This window comes from Barbus barbus, assembly GCF_936440315.1.
Source record: "Barbus barbus genome assembly, chromosome: 33".
NCBI lineage: Eukaryota > Metazoa > Chordata > Actinopteri > Cypriniformes > Cyprinidae > Barbus > Barbus barbus.
In genome coordinates this window covers 19,061,782-19,083,658 of record NC_136761.1, presented here as the reverse complement: position 1 = coordinate 19,083,658, position 21,877 = coordinate 19,061,782, and the positions used below count along the sequence as shown (strand labels likewise).

At 37.2% G+C, this 21,877-nt stretch overlaps 1 protein-coding gene across 1 annotated transcript in view; it reads left to right on the top strand.

Moving 5' to 3' along the window:
* Positions 1 to 21,634, top strand: part of LOC306852935 (protocadherin-1-like) — a 160,857-nt gene extending 139,223 nt beyond the window's left edge. Inside the window, exon 5 of the mRNA XM_079390048.1 lies at positions 20,940 to 21,634. Coding sequence (XP_079246174.1) covers positions 20,940 to 21,349 — 410 coding nt within the window. The 3' untranslated portion in view covers positions 21,350 to 21,634. The remainder of the gene's footprint in view (positions 1 to 20,939) is intronic.
* The last annotated feature ends 243 nt before the right edge of the window (positions 21,635 to 21,877 follow it).

The following is a 21,877-nucleotide window of genomic DNA, read 5'->3' as shown; positions in this document are numbered from 1 at the left end:
CTCTTTCTCATTCTTGTCTCCCCTCCAAAAGACCCTAATTTAAAAGAGGTGAGAGCAAAAATTTCTTAGATGAGAACATTATCTCCTTTTTGACTTCTTCAGACATGTGCACTCACAAACCTAAATGAAGCTTAGTGCCATAAAGTGTCAGCCAGTCGTGTTTGTTAATTAGATTGGGTGACTGTAACTCCATTCCAGTCTCTCTCTCTCTCTCTCTCTCTCTCTCTCTCTCTCTATTGCTCGCTCTGAAGGCAATGACGTCTTCACCTCACACCAATGACTGTGTCACAATATAACACAGACACCAAATACACGTTTGCCTTTGAACTGAGAACACGTATTGATGTGAATATTGTAGACATTGACATTCCCAAGTGTCTACTTGGGGAACATGTGTAAATATGTAACTAGCTTTGAATGATATTTATCAAATATATATAAATATATGGTACACCTGACAGTACGTCCGTAATGTGAAAACTTATTTTATGATCACATATGGGATTTTACTTCTCTGTGTGTCTGAGACAATGATTACAAAAGCAGTAGATGGGGAAGCTAGATTAATGTCATGAGTCATTTACTTACATTAAGCCAGTAATAGAGATTCTGTCGGCTCTGCAGACAGTCTAGCAGAAAGTGCTGTTCTTGTGAATGTACTTTGTATTCAGCCATTTTTAGTACAATAAATGGACTTATCAACATCCGCTTGCTGTGTCTGTAGTTTTACTGACAGATGAGCAGCTGAAATGCATGAGGCTAGCTGTTTTTAGATTGACATTTAAGTACTTGTCTTACAAAAAAGTACTGTGGCGACATTAGATGCTTATATATATATATATATATATATATATATATATATATGTGTGTGTGTGTGTGTGTGTGTGTGTGTAATGATATTTCCTGGTATACAGTAATATAAAACATGAATGAATTGCATTGTGTTATAAACAATATAGCCAAACTATTATTATTATTATTTGTATATATGAAGTGAAGTGACATATGGCCAAGTATGGTGACCCATACTCGGAATTCATGCTCTGCATTTAACCCATCCAACGTGCACACACACTTGCTCAAGGGCACCTCAGTCGTGGTATTGAGGGTGGAGAGAGCGCTGTACATTCACTCTCCCCACCTACAATCCCTGCCGGCCCGAGACTCGAACCCGCAACCTTTGGATTAGTCCGACTCTCTAACCATTAGGCCACGACTTCCCCTATATATGTATATATATATATGTCTGAAATCTGTATATATGTATGAAGACTTTTGCATTGCTACATTATCCATCAAAGAATGCAGGAATAAATTAAACGTTAATTTAAACGTTATTCAAATAGAAAACAGCTATTTTAAATTATAACAATATAAACACAAAGTATATATGTATATTTCACAAACACACACAGTAAAGTTTGTTTTCAGTGTTTTAACATTCAAAACTGAGGATGTCAAATATGACAACTGCAAAAGAAGCCAAGTGCTGATAAAAGACAAACCGCATAATGCAAAAACACATGAATTGTTATGTTGGTGCACTGTAAATTAGTTTTTGAAGTAGGCAGCTCTTATGTTTGCTTTTTCCCTTTACAGTCTGCAGCAATCAACAATCTTATTTTGTTTCTCAGAGAGAAAAGAACAACACTCCAGCATTAGCATATCAGTACGCAAGGTGGTCAAGGAGAAACAGAATGTCACATTTTTATTCAGCAGGAAAAAATCAGAAGACCTATTGTTACAGCTAGCTCTCTATCTGAGTGGTATTTAAGGTTCAAAATAACATTGAGTGGATCATTAGAAGTGGAGGGTGAAGGTGCAAGTGTGTGTGTGTGTGTGTGTGTATGTGTGTGTGTGTGTGTGTGTGTGTGTTTTGCTTGAGTGGGCATAGTAGCAATAATCGCAAAACACATCCTAGGGAAACTGCAACTCTATTTCCACGTTCTAATTCAGGCAGAGACTGATGACAAGATGAAAGACGTGGTTTTTGTTTTTCCACTCACACTTTGTACAAACACATCACGCTTATACGCGCATGTGTGTACGAGTGGGCTGTGAGAGATAGCGGTGATGTCAGCGAGCGACTGGAGACATTTTAAATGGAAGGCGCCACTGAATTTAATTAAAACATAACTTGCAGACCTAATTAACATCATGATAAATAACATTGTCCACCAGAGGTACAGCTCCTCCAGAGAAACTAAAATGGATCTGATCCAGCTTCTCACTTTCTTTTTCTTTTTGAAGAACTAAATAATCATAAAATAAACATCCACGGAGCTAGTCTAATGACAGAAAGTGCACATTTCGCAAATCCAAATTTTAAATGACAATTTTTTTTTTTTTTTGCAATATTTTATAGTTTTAAATTGAGTAACTGAGTATTAGAAAAATTATTGTTTTATGACGCATTTTATAGTTTTAAATTTGTAAATTTGAGTTTTAGATGTGAACTACAACAAACATATATATATTTTTTAAAGACAGACATTTCATTTTCAAGCAGTAGATATTTTTATTCTTATTATTTAGACTGTAAATATTCGGATTCAACATAATAGTGTTTTAAAAATGCAAATCTGTAAAATAATACTGTTTAAGAATCTAAAATATAGCACAAAACTATATTGTTAAATGTCATGACTAGAAGTCACTAATTAAAAAACGTAAAACACCACATAAATCGATTATATAAAGCAGATAATTTTTCCTTTTCAGCCCTAATCAGGTTTAGTTTACTTAAAGCATAGTGTGAGTATAAATGCTGTCAGAGTGATAGATCAGATGTTTTAGATTCAATCTGCTAGCAATGTAAGCAGTAAAGCAGCAGCAACATTTTACTTTTTGCCTTTAAAATTCTGTTTGACATGCCAGGTGCTGCCCTGTGGCGAAAGACCTCCAGACACACACACACAATCATTTTGTCTGAATAAGTAGGCTTGAGTGAACATTAAGTCTTTGCAGCATGTTTGTATATTTGCGTCTGCATTTGTATGTTTGTCTTAAGGGCACTGCCCACGTGAACAGACTGTGTATGCTCTCAGACAGATGGTGCGAGGCAGTGTTTGGCTGAACAGGGCATTTACCTGTTATCACACAATCAATCAGTATAGGCAAACTCACACGCTCAGCCCATTTCTAACACCTCTAGCGCAGATGTGTTCTAGTTTCAGCTGTACAGACATGGCCACGCTATTCTCAGATCTCTATATCCCCCCGGGGTCCTCATACAACTACATCCCTGTGCCCTGCTCGAGCTGGCTAAGGACATGCCTGACTGTAAAGAGAATCCCATTAGCGAGGTCTTTAGTGTTTTGTGGGTCGTTTTGGCCCGTCCACCCGAACTGGCACAATGCTGGCCTAGCGCTGGGCAAACAGAGGGTGCTTATTATAGTGCTGTGCTTCTGTGCCAGCCTAGCCAAGCCTGACAGTGCCAGCTCACAGCATAATCCACTCTCTCCACCTCCATCCTCACTGTTTTCCAAATTACCTTCCATCTCTCACACTCCACAGACTGTCATGCATCCCTCTTTTGTCCTGTACCATCCTTTTGCATACGCAAATTTGACTTATTTTTGTAGTAGCATTGTGTCAGGTGGTAATACTGTGGCACTGTTTGATTAGCATATCCATATACCATGGAACTTATATTGTACTCTAAGCAAAGATTACATTGAATGATCCAGAATGTCATTCAAATGACTGGAATTGGCTGTTTCTTTGTCAATCCATTTCATTTTAAATGTGTGTATTTCAGTCCAGATTTTGTTTGACTCACTTCACATGTTCCATCATCTTTTTATGGAGACCAGTTTGTCTCAAAGTAGATCTAGATCACTCTATCTATTTAGTTTTCTTTTTAAATGTATACTATTGATTTTATTGTGGATGACTCATCTATGCATATGCTTAATTATTATTGATTGATTGAGTCGCAATAAGGAAACAAATTATCTGTCTCTGCTTCCAATAAATCAGGATGTTAAGTTTACAATAAGAAGTAAAGTCATATTTTTATATAATTAAGCAGTAACACAAAGTGTATGGTAAGTTTCGATTCTGAAAAAAAAAAAACCCTCATCGTAAGATATTGTATAGGTGTTGTTTGCAATTACAATAAAAAAGCCATATTGTGATATATAAAGTCACAGTTTGCGAAAACCAAAGTCACATTGTAAGGAATAATGTCACAATTACATGTAAAAAAGTCACAGATGTGAGATACAAAGTCACAAAGCGCAAAATAAATTCATGATTATTCATGAAAACAATTCCCAATTGTGAGATTTACCCCCGGTTTCACAGACCAGGTTTAAGACTAATCCTCGACTAAAATGTAAGTCTGAGCTGTTTCAACTGAAAGAAACTTGCACTGATCTTAAAATATATCAGTGCCTTTGTTTTGTCTCAAGATGCACACCAGCATTGTTTTTTTTTTTTTCTAAGTATGTTCATAAAAATTACTTCAATGTCCTAATTGAACTATGGCCTAATCCTGGTTTAGTCTAAGCATTGTCTGTGAAACCGGGCTGTAAAGTCGCAATTCTGAGTAACTCACAAATACAAGATATAAAGTCATAATATACAGTAAAAAGTCACAATTATGAGGGAAAAAAAAGTCCCAAATGCAAGATAATAGTATAAAGGCACAGAGCCCAGTAAAGTCGCAATTATGAGAAACACTGTTACAACTGTGAGATAAGAAGGAATAATGTGTGGTATAAAGACACAATTACAATAAAAAAGTCACATTGTAAGGTTTAAAGTCACATTTACGAATGAGAAAGTCACAAATGTGAAAGACAAAGTGCCAAATAAAGTCGTGATTACGAGGAAAAAAACAAACCAAAAAAAAAAAAATCTAAATGATGAGATACAGTATAAAGGCATAATGTCTAGTATAAAGTTGCAATTATGAGAAAAAAGTCACCTTGTGAGATGTAAAGTTACAATTATAAGAAACAAAGTCACAACTGTGAGGTATAAAGTCATATTGCGTGGTATAAATTAGGAGAAAAAAAGTCACATTGTAAGATATTAAGTCGTAATTATGAGAAACAAAATAACACATGTTAGGTTTAAAATCATAATGTGAGGTATAAAGTCACATATGGGAGAAAAGAAGTCAGTGTTTTTGTACAAGATGCCAGTCTTTTTTCTTCACCTTATTTGTCAAAGTTCTACTCCATCTGTTTTCTTTCACTTCTGTCCTGTTGTCTCCCACCGCTCTCCATATCCCCTTAATTGTTTTTGGTCTCAGCAAACCTTTTTCCTCTGTGCCTGTGCTTTACAGGGCTATGCATGATAGACAGACAGGTAGAGGAGGGAGTGAGGGACAGCCAGAGATAAGCAGATATCTGATAAAGAGGAAATGTGCTCCTGTGGCAAGGACGCTCGTTAGAGTTAGCGGTGGCTAATCCTCTCTTATTAATGGGCTCCATTGCAGTTCTGTTGTTTGCGCAGAGGATTAGCTGTTGTTTGTCTCTCCTCCTGTGTTATGTTGTTCTAGCCACATGTGGGTCAGAGGGGAGACTATTACTGAGCTGCCTTGTTATAGCGGTGCGGCGGCTAACACAGCCTCGCTTGGTGGTGGTGCTTAGCATTGGTGTACAACTGAATTTATAATGGAGTCCGGGAAACAAACACACACATGGACTCACAACCAGTTTATTTCTTACACCCCTAGTGCTTTTGGATGAGGGTATAGGATTTTGTGTGTGGTCGTGTTTTCTTTGGATGGGGCTTCTGGTGAGCCACAGGGCAAATGTGTTTCTGCCCCAGTTAGGCCGCCCTGCCCTGGCATGGCCTGAACTGGCATGAGTGTGCCACTGATACCCGTGGGCACTTGTTATTCTAGAGCACAGAGGACGTGGGCGCACATTTGTGAAGAAAAGCCCTGCAAACAGTTACCGGACACCTCTACATTCTGATCTGAGGTCAAAGTCTGTGTGCCAAAGTCTTGCTCATTCCTAAATGTCAAAGAACAAATTCAATTTGAACTGAAAATAGTATTGCTTTCAGCGGAAGAGTGTTGAAACAAAGGACTTTATTCCTTTCTCTCCTGTCAAGCTGTACCTTAAAGAACCCATGAAATGGTTTGTCAAATGCAGTTTGTTTCAGTCAGAAGAAACAGTGCTTTTTTTAAATTAGTTGAACACTCCTCCATCTGCCATTGGTTAGTCAAAAAGATAGTCCCGCCCTAAATGCATGCGATTGGTTGAGCCAAAACTGCTGTGTCAGTATTGGTCAGTATTGACTAACAAAAACTTTATTTCTAGCCTAATTATATTTATACATATTTTCCCCCTCTACAGCTGAGACTGAATAAAGTTGTTTACCATAAACTATTAAAGTCAGCTTTAAATAGCCAGTAGCCTTTGTTTAAAGGCACACTGCCAATGAATAATTTGCTACTTGCTTTCGCTAGCCGGACTCATTCAAGAGAACATCTTTTGTAATAAGTGTATATACCCCTGAGCATAAGATAATATCTTCAATATTTTGCCAAGGTTTTTTAGCAAGTGAAAGACTTTTTGTTGTTTTTTTTTTTTTTTTTTTTTTCGTATTACAGTATGTAGTAGCATACTGATAACTTTTAAGATAACGGCAATAATATATTCAGATTAAAATCTTGACATGTATTTCAGATATGCATTTATATTAAGTTATCAGCTATTTCAGAGGCTAAAATTAATATCCAGTGGCTTCACAGGTGTGATTGTTACCATTTGAAGTCAAGGTTTTGACTGTGTGTGTGTAGTTTATGTGTGTGTGAGAGTGCTAGCAGTGCTATCAGGGGACACTTTGCTCCTCTGTGGTGGATCTCTCTGTGGGCGATTTCCCGCAGCAGGTGCGTGTGTGTGTGTGCGTTACGTGTGTAAAGATGTGTACCGTGGAGCGATCACACAGTGTGCAGCCAGTAGAAGTATTGTCCTGGTTAATTAGCAGCACAGCGGTCAGATCTACACATCGGCCTTCAGAGCTCTGACACACAAAACACAAACAGTCATGAGTACATTGTGTTGATATTTCACACACACACACACACACACACACACAAACCATGGTCATGCTGACATGTCCTTCAGACCACTCTCATGTATTATCTTTGCCTCTTCTCTGTCCTCTTTTCAACCCCTGAAACTATTATTTCTATCACCATCAGCTTTCAATTGTTCTTTTAATCATTCCATCTTCTTCAACTATGGGCACTTTTGGCCCTGTGGATTTTCTTAAGACAACACTTTTCAACTCATACTTTTCTAACTATAACAGTCATAGAAAAATATACATTTCCATCAAAATTTAAATCATGCGTTGTGTTTGATAACTGCCTGTGATGGAAATGACAATGAGTGAAATTACTTGTTAAACATTTTAGTAATAAATCATATTTGTATTGCTAAAGCTGATTTAATTTCTAGAATTGTATGTATCCTAAATTAAATTGCACACAATTAAATATTTTTCACAAACTATTGCACAATAAAAAATATCCCGTTTAACTGATATACCTTTTTTCACTCATTACATCTCATAATTCATTATGTCTCATATTCCATAAGAATTTATGTAAAAAAAATAATAATAATAATGATAGTTTCATGGTACATACTGGGCTGATGTTTGATTGTTACTCATATTTTAGAATGATGAACGCAATAATTATCATAGATTTAATGAGACATTTGTCCAAGTAAGATTTTTTTTGTTTTTGTAAAACCAAGGTTGCATTTATTTGGACAAAAATACAGTACAAAAACTGTAATATTGTCAAATATTATTACAATTAAATAACTTTTAATAAATAAATAATAAATAACTTGTTTTCTTTTTTTTTCTTTTTAAATGTATTGTATTCCTATGACAGAAAAGCAGATTTTTCAGCAGCCATTACTCCAGTCTTCAGTCTCACATAATCCTTTAGAAATCATTGTAACATGCTTTGCTTTGGTGCTCAAGTAACATTTTTTGTTGTAGTTTTTCAGTAGTTATGGCATTTCAACCTCTTAAACCATTGTACGTGTGTATATAAAACTACCAGTGTTAAGGCTTTTTAAGATATGTCGCCTTTGAGGTCTTATGAAATGCATATTTATGCTCATGCTAGCCTTTATCAGCAGTGGAGTGAGCTACTGTACGTGACTCAAGAGGAAAATGGCATTAATTTCCATTTAAAAAAAGCTCTTTCCTTAAGGTTTATAGAGCGGAGATAGCAGTCACAAATATTGTTTATGTTTTTTTCTTGTTTTTCTACGTACAGATTAAGTGTCACTTGGTCGGGTGCAATGTTGAAAATAGTGACTTGGGCGCATTTGCTTGTTAGAGCTCCTGTGGCTTTTGAGCCCATCTTGGTTATTTTCTCCTCAAAACCACTTTGTAATCAGCAAGTCCAGTGAGGACGTAGTTTCATCTCATCATCTACTGTTTTTTTCCTTTTCCAACCATTCCTATTTCATTCCTACCTTACTATGTTACCTCATAAGACCCCAAAGCCAAATTGAAGGAATCATAACAGTAACTCGTCCTCGACAGTCTGCTAGAGAGAGCTAGAAAGCATCATGCATTGTGCCGAGCTCAGAGAACATGATAGGCTGTTCCCCGTCTTTCAGCAGCAAACATTAGCACCGTACTTCCTGTCAGGTGAGATACAGAGTTGAAGGGATGTGAGGAAAAAGAGAAAAGTAATAATGGCATTGTGCACTTTCTTATGCCCTCTCACTCGTTTCTATTGTTATTCAGCTTCTAATCTGCAATGCAAGGGAATTAAAGCTGGGAGCTTTGCCCACTCTCAGTAGCAGAGAGAAAAATGGATTGTGTTTAATAATGAATCAAACAAGTTCGGCAGCACACACACATGCAATACACACTTCTTATATTTCACCTTAAATATTGAAAGCGCTTGATTCTGTGTGCACCTTTTCTTGGTGGAGGAGAAGAAATAAAAAGACAAAAACAGAAGTGATAGAGAGCATATGGGGATTCTTTGGGCCCAGTGCCTTGATCGGTTTCCATATTCTGTTAGTTCAGGTGGGCGTTCGTACTCTAGAAGGTAGTGCTGATTGATACACTAGCTGTAAATTAAGTTTTAATCTAGCCTGCTTTTGCAACTATATTTTAGGTAAGAGATTTATCTCTCAGCCAGCTGAAAAATATATTGAAGATGTTCCAATTGGGTCATAAACAGGAGGGAATATATGCTAAATGCTAATCGATATAATAATTCACTGATAGGATGAAAAGTAAAACGTAATAATTAGGCTTATAAACCTAAAAGTAAGGGGGAAAATGCTTTTTAGTCAAACTTCATGATGCAAATTCATTTTTCACTTAGTAACATACTAATGATAATATAGCTAATATTTAGCCTATTGTTTGTTCCATGTGTTAGGCAAACAAATCACAGTTCCACTGTTGTTTATGGTTTAACAAAAATGTTACATTTTACATTTTTATGCTGTTTTCTACATTAAGCTATGTTGTAAGTGTGTTGGGTCAGCATTTGATTCCCGGTGTAAAATCTGGGTCTTGAAGCAATAACCACTGATTTAGACCAACGTGGGGTTTGACCCAGAACAATAGCATACTGACACAAATCTATTTCTTCTCTCTCCAAAACTGCTCAGTTTTTACTGTAATATTATTCACTAAAAAGACACGTGTTATGATTTCTTTTGGAACTATTTTAGTGTATTTTTCGGTTATCTTATCTCATTTCAGCCTCTGAGAAGATAGAATAGAAGGCAGTCTAACTTGAGAGATACTTGCCCGATGCGTTATTAGATTTAGCTTGTATTAACTCTGTTTAATACAGCAAGCCATTTTACTACGTGAACAGTATATGGAATGATGGTAGATCTGACTTATCTCCTGAAGTTTGTGTCTTCCGGAGTTAATCAACATACAGATCAAATGCAGAACTCAGTTCTGTTTTCATGTTCAGTGTGGAGAGAAAAAATCTTAAATGAAAGCAATGCTGCTTTTTTGTCTTTCCATTTTCTCAGATAATGATGGTAAATTTGGAATTTGGAGCATGAAATGATGCTACAGTGGCAGAGAGAGAGAGAGAGAGAATAAGAAGAAAAACAAGAGAAGGATAACAACAGAGACATCACACAGTAGTGCAGTAAACATAACAATCATATTGCAGTTCTGAAAGCTAAATGTGTCCCATTGAGGGGAAGAATCGTTCAAAAAGGTCAAAACGTATTCGCATGACTGCACTCTTATAGGCAGGATGGGAAGCCAACTGTTTTAATATGTTCCCCTAAACAACAGCGGCATAAAGCATCCCAGCCTAGCTTCATGACGATTAAATTAATGAGAGAATAGCTTCTTGTCTCAGCACTGGATGTAGATTTAGTGAGAACATTATTGTAGTTATTGTTTTTTTGTTTCATGCCCTTGGATTTCAGATGCTGTTTGTAAGGTCAAGGGCCTCTTCTAACAAAACATTACTTGTCTAACACATTTTATCTCTGTTCATTACACTTTATATGTTTTAGTCCTCAAATCTGATTGGTGAAAAGCACTGATATTTTTTTAAAGTCACAGATTACATTGTGTTTGTTCCAGGCATATTTTAAGTCTGTGTATTAGTGGTGTGGATATTTCAGTGGCTCTTTCTGCAGGCTTCAAGTTGTTGAAAAGTGTTGTTAAATGTCTTTAAGAGTGATTCATTGAATATTTCACTCAACCGATTCATTCAAAAATGCTGAATCATTAAGTAATTAAACACCACTATTTTGTGTTGGAAAAAAAATGGGATTTGATGTTACAAAAACTACATCTGTATGTCTGTTTGTTTGTTAATTAAATGATTCTAAATGGATTTTAAGTAACTATTCTTGCCATTCAGAACATGCTGCCTATGTAGCATGCACATTATTGTCTGAAGATACTCAAATACACTCATTATCCCTCAAGCTTTCCTCATATGGAGAACTACGTGATATTCACTATAGGAATGAACAAGCATGTCAGCATGAATGCTGTAAAATGTTCTGTCATCCACATTGTCAGTTCAGCACCACAGCAAGTTGTCATCATATATGTAAGCACAGGAAAACTTTCAGCTTTCTGTCCTGTTTGCCTACTGACAGCCAGTCAGTGACAGCTACCCTCAGTTGTTTCATGAGAAAGTCTCTCGGAATTGTGCTGACGCTTACATCATTACCATAGCCACCAATGTAGATATACTGCATGTTGACTATGCTAAGCAAACAGATCCAGTTTTACCACTTACAGAATGGCAGTATGGATAGTCAATCTTAAAGACTAGAGTTTGTGTGCACAGTCTGAATAAAAATGTCAATAATATTTGATAAATTGACTAACTAACTACTGTACCAATCTATATGTGATCTCCATGCAAGAAACAATTTTATTAAATTTCTGTTTCATTGTTTCATATATTAAAAATAAACAGTAGCAACTACTGTATTTGAGGGGAAAATACAATTACCATGGAAAGGATTCCTCATCTGTGTTCTGGAGCTTTTGAGTGTTCCATTGGGAAAGGTGAAGAAAGAGGAGGATGCTGGGTTGGCAGATCAATATAAGGTGAATGTCTGGGATATATCGCAGCCTGTGCATCCCTGACCTGCTAAGATAAGAGTAGCTTACTCTCTGTGGAGGAGGGATAGATGTTGGCTCCCTAGATACTGTAGAATAGTAATCCTGTGAGCGTGTGTGTATGAGAGACTGTATAATGTGTGCTGTGCTGTAGAAAAAGAGAGGAAAAAGGCTCATCATGACCAAAACCAGCATATGGTCTCTCTCAAAACAAGATGTCCGACAGCCATATGTTTGCATGCAGGTTACACACACACACACCATCACAAACACGTCACCCTTCTGGTGATCTAATCTTATATTCACACACCAACACTCTTTGTAAGTGTGCCCAAAGCTGCCTGTGGTTTCAGGACTCTTTTAAACACACTTTTAAACACACTTTTAAACACACACACACACACACACACACACACGCACACACACACACACACACACACACACACACACACACACACACACACATATACTTAAAGGTTTTTTTTATTGTTTTATTTTTTTTCCGGAGCAAGGGCACTAGGGCTCAGGCAAGGCAGTGCAATGACATTTTGTCATTCTGAATGACCCCTCCTCTGACCTCCTTTCTCCTTCGAGGCTCTTGGACGACAGAAAGAAAGACAGCACTGCAAAAACAGATTCAGCAATATGACACTCAACAGTAACGACTCGATTCAATATCTGTGGGTGAGCGCTGGTATGTGAAAATTATCAACTTTTAATATGCATTCGTTAGCTTTCGCATCCTAACACTTGTCTTTTCCTCTCTAATCTGTCATGGTGTGTAACACCATGTCTTCACTATTGATAATGTGTTGCAATGCATTGTACCGTAACGCCTTGAGTCTAACACCTTGCACTGGAACTGTAAATATATATATATATGGTTAGAAACAACAGATAATATTTTGAATTAGGCCAGATACATCCCTACATGGCACTGATGTAATATTCAGAATGTATTTAAATATATTATATTTATTAGAGTTATTTAACTTGAGTAGCATTATAACACTCTGCAATGAAGACTTTCGGAATATACTGCTTCATTGATTATAATAGGAGCAATTTATTTTTGATGCAACATTTATGGCTGGCATAGGCATGATATAACTTCTGTTTCATAAACTATAAAATGGATAATCAAATTTACATCTTAAAGGGATAGTCCCCTCCAAAATTAAAAATCTACCATCATTTACTCACCCTCGTGTCTTCCAAACCTGTAGGATTTTTTTTTACAGACAATGAGTGAGTAGTTGGCTCCAGTATTTTATTTTTACTCAGCCTTTATTGTAAAAGATTGTGTTTATTTCTGCTGAGTTCAGCTCAATAGTGTGGTTAAAATAGTGTCCATAGCGAATATCTACTTGCATGTCTGAATGCTTCTGTTACGCAGACTTGCTCTATTTGAGCAGGCAAGTGAATAACCTGTGAATATAGGCACAGAAATAAATGCATGCCACTTTGCATATAATATGGACACATGCCTGAGACTCACAGAGTGTCAGCGAGGTGGCTTTATAATAAAGGAAATGTGCAATCTCATTTCTGTCTGCTGTTTAAAGCGTAACTGCCAGGGAAAAACACATCTGCAAAAATGACTTCAGTGTCTCTAAACTCCTGCCTCTTTGCTTTGAATAGATAACCAGCATCATTACCATTCAGTTGAGACGTCTGTTAAATATATTCTGTAATTCAGTTGCTCTTTTGTTGTTGTCTTGTTTTCCCCTTGGTTTTGGTGGCTATTCTTGGTCTTTTTTTGTTCTAATATTGTGAATTTTGGAATGATTCTCTCTCTCTCGCCCACTTTCTTTCAGAATCAAACAGGGATATTTACTGGGAATAAGCTCAGTCATTTTGTTCGGTTGGTAGGAAAATACTGGATAGAGGATATCCATATTCATCCCACATTCTCCACAATCCTGCCTTTTCTCCATGTTATAGTATGAATCACCCCAAACCATAAATATTGCTGTTCTTTTCAAAGAGAAATCAAAGGTCTCTAATGATGGCAGATAAGGCAGAATATTTTTCCCCCCATGTTTGTGAGCGTGTGGATGTGTGCGTTTGTTTCTCCTAAATTAAAGCCGGCTGCTGTCCTCAAAAATTCAGCTCATCTCAGTTATGCGCTTCTCTCTCGACTGTGGTCCTAAAAGCTTATTGAGACGGGAGAGAATGCAGGCCTGAGGGCAGTTCACTCCAGCCATACATTTATTCACTTTTGTAGCATGATTGAAGTTTCCCTCCACTGATTTCTGGACGGAGAGGAGAGAATCTTTCCTTAAAAAAATATTCTCTCTCATTCTTCCTTTCTTTCTTCTGTGTCCCTCAGTTCTTCTTCATTAATAATGAAAATGATTTTGTGCAGTATGACATTTGCCTGTGAGTATGTTTCTAGTGAGATCTAATTTTTGCAGGGGTCTCGCTGAAAGATTTTTATTCTTTTTAGTAGGCCTGTCAATTTAGTGTAATAAATTAGGATGATTAATTATACCACGATTAAAAAAAATTATAATGCTATGACCCCTATGTAAATCACGTAGTATGGAATTTTCCTACTATTGGAGCAGTTAATGTTTTTGTGAGTGTATATTGAATTGAGTAGAATGATTAATTGTGATTAATTTATCAGCATCTAATGTGGTTAATTCAATTCTACATCATTGACAGCTCTACTTTTAGTCATAACTTTAAGTATGATTTCAGCTCATCATCCATTGTATGTCCAACTACACTATTGTTCAAAAGTATGAGGTTATTAATATATTTTTTTAATGTTTTTAACATATTTTAACATATTTTTATGTTTTCAAAAGCTCTTATGCTCACTGAGGCTGTATTTATTTGCTCAAAATACAGGAAAAATAATAAAAAATACAGTGAAATATTATTACAATTTTGAAGAGCTGTTTTCTAATTTAATATATTTTAAAATGTATTTTATTCCTAAATTTTCAGCAGAAAGTGTCATGTGATCCTTCAAAAGTCATGCTAATATGCTGAGAAAAGCAGTTGTGCTGCTTAATATTTCTGTGGGAGCAGTGAAACTTTTTTTTTTTTTTTTTCAGGATACTTCAATAAATAGAAAGTTCAGAACTGCATATATTTGAAGCAGACATGTTTTTAACATTATAAAGTTCTTTTGATCAGTTTAATGCATTCTTGAATAAAAGTATTAATTTCATTCCAAAAAAAAAAGATCTTATCCTAAACATCTGAATGGTAGTGTAAATAGCGTAAATGTATTTGTACATACATGAGCAAGAAGGAAACAGTGGTAAGAAAGAGGGCAAGGAAAAGACTATGAAAAGTGTGGGAGGCTGTGCTAATGGCAGACTTTTATATTTATAGCTGTGTTCTCTCCTCCTCTGTCAAAAGTCCTATAGGCATAATTACAGTTATTAATTTTCTATGGCACAATGAAACTTGGAATAGAGGTTCATTGAAGTACTCTTGTTACAAAAATCAACTCAGACCAATCCCTATCACACAAATTAAACTGAAGTCTAGTTGCACTTGTCAGTGCACTGGCTAATTTCATTAGGCTTGTCCAATCAGGCTGGATTCCTGTGCAGCGATTAAGTCTTATTCTAGCTAAAAGCATGATGCTGAATGGCGAATCATTGATCGTTGTGGAAGAACGTGCAATGTACCGAAGCAATTCCAAAGCGTTCTTGAATCAACACTGATGTAAGTTCAGTCCAATTTTTATGAAGACTTAGGGTGCTTTGATGGCCTATGGACACTGATCAGTTGAGTTTGCTCCTTTTTCATCTGTCCATTTGTCTGTATCTAGCCTACAGAAGGCTTTTGTGTTCGCTTTTCTTCTTCACAGGCAGTTGTTTAGGCCTTCAGCACAATCAAACGCTACACCCTTGCTTCATCTTCAATGATTCAGCTTGTGCACAGACGAACTCAACTTTAAAACATTCATGAGTGGAAGATGTTATGCAGCTTACCCTAGTTGATTTAGCCGCGAGCTACAGCCTTTCTCCGTGTGCTTATCTCCCTAAGCCAGAAGGAGATTCTGTGTAGCTGATGCATACTGAAACACAGCGTGCCAACATGTGGAGGTTTGCAAAATGACACACGCCGCTCCCCCCCTTTCCTTGGCTGGCAGAGTCGGGAGAGCAAATTTGGTCAGCAGGCGAGGACATTGATTTTTGCGGATCAGATAAGTTCCATGTTTAACAGATGTAGGCCAATGGGACACGGTCCAAACGATGGCACTCCCTGACTCTGCTCAGAACTCATTTAGGCCGTAAGTGAAGCTTTGGCAAAGGGATGCGATGCTCTGGCAAAGAGCGTTGTGGTACGTAAGCACGGAATTTTTTTTTTCATTTAAACTGCTCCTCTGTGCCAGTGAGAGTGGTGAAAATGAACACAGCGTCATGTAAAAGGGACCATGTCTATGAAATAGAGTAGAATTTAAGATTGGAAATTCCTCAGTCCAGTCAAATGATGTAAGTGGAATTTTCTAAGAATGAACTCTGTAACCTGATTTGCTTTCGAAATATGTTCATGCTCACATTATTGAAGGCCACCTATACTGTATATGTCTAGCAGGCTTTGGCCATTATGCAGCTATGACTGTAATGACATGCAGTACTGCATGAAGCATGGAAGCCTATATGTTACAAAACTAATGGACGTAATATTAATGATATATATATATATATATATATATATATGTATATACGAATAATGTGTACAGTCTAAAACTGTAAAGTGTTATTGCAGAAGATCATTATTTATTCACCCTCATGTTGTTCCAAATCTGTCTTACGTTTTTCTTTGGGACACAAAAGAAGATATTTTGAAGGAATAACAGACTTTTGTCTGTATAATAATAGTCAGAGATCTCCAAAACAACATTATCCCCATCTACTTGAATGGTACGGACAAAAAAGAGAGACGTTTTCAATTAATCGTTTTATGTGATTTACCGAAAAAAAAAAGTCATACAGGTTTGGAACAAATAAACAATGAGTGAATTTATATTTTTGAGTGAACTACCGCTTTAGCATGCAGTAACCCAATATTAATCACATGGCCAATGATTTTTATTTGATATGGTCATGTCAATAGATGTCATCTGTATGTCCGTATGTTCCAGAAAAAAAGTCACATCTGATTGCAATTCACACCAGGTCAAAACTGAGTTGCTAAGAGAACAAAAACACGATGTGCATTTGTGTGTAAGTCACATTTTATTATTATTTTCAGAAATAATGTAAAATACCAGTAAATAAGACAAAATATCTCTGTACATTATATAGTTCCCCTCACTCTAAATAATAATTAAAATGTATCGGTATTCAGAACAGAAATCTAACTGAATTAAAGCAAAACTTCTTTGCACGTTCTTTTCGTTTTGTGTGCTTGATGTTAATTGCATTATATATAAGTCACAGAACGTTTTAGGTGATTGAAAAACGTGCATTCTGGAAATAGATTTTCTGTGCTGGCTAGTATTAATTCACCCAGTATCTTTTTAGTTATGTAGTACAGCATGTATTGAAACTGGCAATGGAACAAGTCTAAATTTAAACCTTCATCAATACATTGATGCCACAAGCAAACCACCAGCTAAGTGGGAATGTTTGAATGTGGAGCAGGACTTGCACGCCTGACCCAATCGTTAGATTCCCAAATGAATATCCATTAGATCAGTCTTGCTCTGTGTTAAATTGTAGTTTAACAGGGTAAAGTTGTAAGACTGTTTGATTCTTTGTTTGATTTAAGATCATTTGAATAGTGACTCATCTTGATAGCCATGATTTATTTGTGGTACACAACTGAACCCTGAATTTGCATAACAAGACTTACATAAGTAGATTTTAGAGCAAAACTGTATAGGCCTATGCTGTATGCAACAGTGAGTGAAGCATTTCTGCACATCTTACTTGTGTCTTGCTCTTGTGGTTACTCACTAATGTAACTCTTTAGTGTTGTGGCTACTGGCTATCTTTTCTGCTTTCTGCCATTAGACAGCGCAGTGCCTCTTATTCGTCCTCCTGCTGTGTCCAACCACATGTTATTTTGAGCCGCTGTTAGCCCAGCCAGGAGAAACAGCACTGATTATGGACTTGTTTTTTATTGTTTGCCTGTTTTTACCCTTTTCTGTCCTCTCAAAAGCAGCGTGTCGATTAATTAATAGCTGGCTTATTTAATTTTCCTAAAAGTAATAACTTGTTTAAGCACGAATAAAGAGTGACAAGGCAAAGGCCTAATCTTCCAAAGTTTAATTCGTCTTAGCGAGGTTTGCATACAAGCAGACAGGGGTCAGGGGGAGAGGACATCCCAGCGAATGACAACGGAATGAAGGGTAAAGCAGAGGCGATATGGTGGGGGTTTCCATCAAATCTGCCTGTCTGCTTCCATCCGTGCACACGATCAGCCTGCTCTCACACACAAGGGATTGTGGGATAGTTGGAGTGTTGTTGTTAACTGTCAAATAAAGGCTGATTTTCCCACTGCTATTCTCCACACCTGTCACCCAGGGCAACCTGTGTGTTGTGGCCAGAACGGTTGGGCTCCCCTGGCTGGATTTAAGGCATAGCCAAAGCTGAAAATCAATTGGCTAAAACTGTTATAGAATGAAGTGAAGAACCTGCATATATTACAGATTCACTTAGAGGGCCCTGGGGTAAATGAACAATGAGCTATTGACTACAACACTGCCCTCTTACAATGACTGCACTTCTTGCATGGATTTGAGACCATTATTATTATTATTTTAATAATAATAATTTATTTTATTATTTCCTAAATTATTAGTCGATTAATAAAGTAGATTAATTAGTCAATTTAAGAATACCTATATGTATATATTTGCAATAAAATGCATTAAAATGTAAAAAGACACACACATACTGTACCTTTATACATTTATATGCACATGCATATAAAAAGTTGTGGCATAATGGTTAGAGCAGGGGTCACCAAGTTCAGTCCTGGAGGGCTGGTGTCCTGCAGAGTTTAGCTCCATCCCTAATTGAACACACCTGAAGTTGCTAATCAAGGTCTTACTAGGTATATTTGAAACTTCCAGGAAAGGTGTGTTGAGGCAAGTTGGAGCTAAACTCTGCAGGACACTGGCCCTCCAGGATCAAGTTTGATGACCCCTGGGTTAGAGAGTTGGACTCGTAACCTAAAGGTTGCTGTTCGAGTCTCAGGTTCGGCAGGAATTGTAGGTGGGGGGAATGAATAACCAGCGCTCTCTCCACTCTCAATATCACGACTGAGGTGCCCTTGAGCAAGGCACCGAGCCACCAACTGCTCTCTGGGTGCTGCAGCATTGGCTGCCCACTGCTCTGGGTGTGTGTTCACGGTTATATGTATTCATATAAGTGTTTTATATTGTTGCTCTTGCTTTCACTCAGTTAACATGTATTCAATTTATAACCCTGTGTCTACTCTGAATACACATAAACTGCATAAAATAGAAGATAATTAGGAAATAATTGCCTCTGATTGATAGCAGGGGCTTAGTGAGGTGGATACTGAATAACAGATTTGATTTTTTATTAGATTTTTTTTTCATCCCTTAATACACAAAAAGCGTATTCTTATTCATTACTGTCATTTTGATCAAATCATTATAACTCTTTCATATGAAAATCCTCCACCTGCATGTCAAATAGGCATTCTTACCTAAAATGAAATGGTCAAATGGACATTTTGACAGCTGCACAGTTGGACATGGAATACTTGCAAAAACAGCTTGAAGCTTGTATGTATATTTCCATCCATATCACACCCCAGGGGCACGACAGTTGAATGAAAATAACACGAACCAAATCTCTTGTGCCAGTCCTCCATCACAGAAGAGAAGAGCTGAAAAATGCAGGGAGCCCAGTCTTAACACATATTTCCTCTTTACTTTAGACAGCACCAAATGTCAGATACTCATCTGGAAATAATTTCCATTCTATTATGGTGACAAGGGGCCAGCGGAATCTAATTAGCTGAAAAAGAGCCGGATTGGGAGTGATTGGTGATAGGGCCGGCTCTCCAGCCTTCAGGCTCAGCAGGAACACTCCTGAGGTTAACTCCAACTTGAAGGAAGGAGATAAGAAAAGGAGAGAGAGGGATTCAGGTGCTGTGTGCCAGAGATGAAGGTCTCTATTGGTCTGTCAGAGCCTCAACTTTGAATATTCTTCCCTAAGTGATAGTAAAATAGAAATATAAGAGCAAAAAGGGGCCAGATATAATTTGGCTCTTAGTGTCTAGTTTCATTGCGTAGTTCATATGTATGAATCTATCTGTCTATCTATCTATCTGTCTGTCCATCTGTCCCTCCCTCCCTCCCTCCCTCCATCCATCCAACTATCTACTGAAAAGTAAAAAAAATAAATAAATAGTAAGTACAGAGTGTTCTATGTTGGTCAGATACCAGGGACAGAATAATGTTGTCCACTGCCTCAAATCACAGGCCTTTCATAGAGCTCAGACATTTAGAGAAATAAATGTTTCCCCCTCGAGAACTTGCCATTGTAGCCTGCCCCCTTTTCTCATGCACACTATCAAACTAATCTAATGTCACTTTCAGAGGAAAGGTTAGGCTCAGCTTTTGCATATATATTTTCCAGACAGAGAGTCTGACCTTTGCGGATCAGACCGTTATTTTTGCTGCTTGTGATGCCATCCAGCTTCACCAGCCTTTTATAGTGAAGATTAGCATCCATTACGCTGATTGGTTACAGTGAACAAGGGCGAGATTAGGCTGGACAGTTGTTTGTGCAGCTTTGATTGACTGCAAAAGTAAAGCTTCACAAAAAAAAAAAAAAAGTGATGTCAATACTTTATGCTTTACAATAGTAGGTCTACATTTAAAGTGTTCTGTAATTTGTTTAATTTATCATTTGAACAGGTTTAGTCAATGAGTTTCCTTGAACGTTGACTAGAGGAATCAAGTAATTAATAATAGAATAATGCACCACTGTAAAAAAAAAAAAAGAAACAAATTACTCTTATGGCTTGATTTCTTTTGAGAACTGAAATCATACGGTGCAACCAGTGAATTCCATTTCCTAAACAAATAACTCTAATTTATTGTTATTTTTTTGTGAATTGCAAGCAAATAGCGCAACCAGTGTATTCTGATATGTAAAGTGACTCTAATGAGTCAGCTCTTTTTAGTAAATATTATAGGTGTTATGCATTTTACTTACGCATTTTGTAAGTAATATTTCAGAAATATTAATAACTAAAATATTATATTATATTATAAACTAAAATTATGAAAACAGAACGTTTAACTAGACTAAAAACTCTAAGTAAATGCACATTTTGCTCAAATTGTTTTAAATATATTTATTATTAAAATGATCTCATCATTATATTGTATTTTGTTCCAGATCTGAGGCCTCTACCTGATGTGGCCATGACGGGAAAATGCACACGCGAGTGTACGGAATATGGCCACTCGGATTCCTGCTGGATGCCTGGACAACCCTCACCCAACCGCACCAAGAGTGCCAAGAGCGGGCCCAAGCTCTCCACCTTCGTGCCTTACCAGGAGAGGGAGGGTCAGGAGCGCCTGATGGCTGACAGCAGCTCTAAGCCTCACGGAGAGGAGCGGAGCGGAGGCGGGAGCAACAAAGTGGCCAGCATTCGCTTTTTGCCTCCCTACACTAGTGCCTATTCTGCAGGCGGCGACTCCGGTAAGGACTGCCCCAGGGAGGAGATACCCCTGAGTCAGACAGCCGATTACGCCCCTGCCACTACACCCTCCAGCCAAGGCTCCAAAAGAGAAATCTACCTGTGATTCGTGCGCCTAGGTTCGATTCCACATTTGATCCAATTTACTTGTGATCAGCAATGCCTGTGAGAGGATAAAACGCCTCGTTGTCAAAACACCTGCTAATTCTACCCCACCACCAGACCCTGATTTAAACAGACGTCTCGACATGCATCTCCAAACCCCTCAGCCATAAGCCTAATGGCTGACACAAAACAGCTAGAGACCTTCTTTAAAACCCTCTGGGTTTTATACAGCCCTGCGCATTGTTAGAGGCTCTGGAAGCCAAACATTTATGAAGAGAATAATCATAAAAAAAAAGAGAAAACCATTTTGTGAATATGAAATGAAGTACACAATCCCCATGTAAACTTCTAATGAAAGAATGTAAGGACAATTTTTAAGTGAACTTTGTGATAATTTAATGTCAACGTTATATTCCTATTTGATTCTGATTCGTTTGTTGATTTTTGTTATTTTTTTCTATTCTATATATATATATATATATATATATATATATATTACTTATGATGAGACTGTAGTTATGCTTACCTA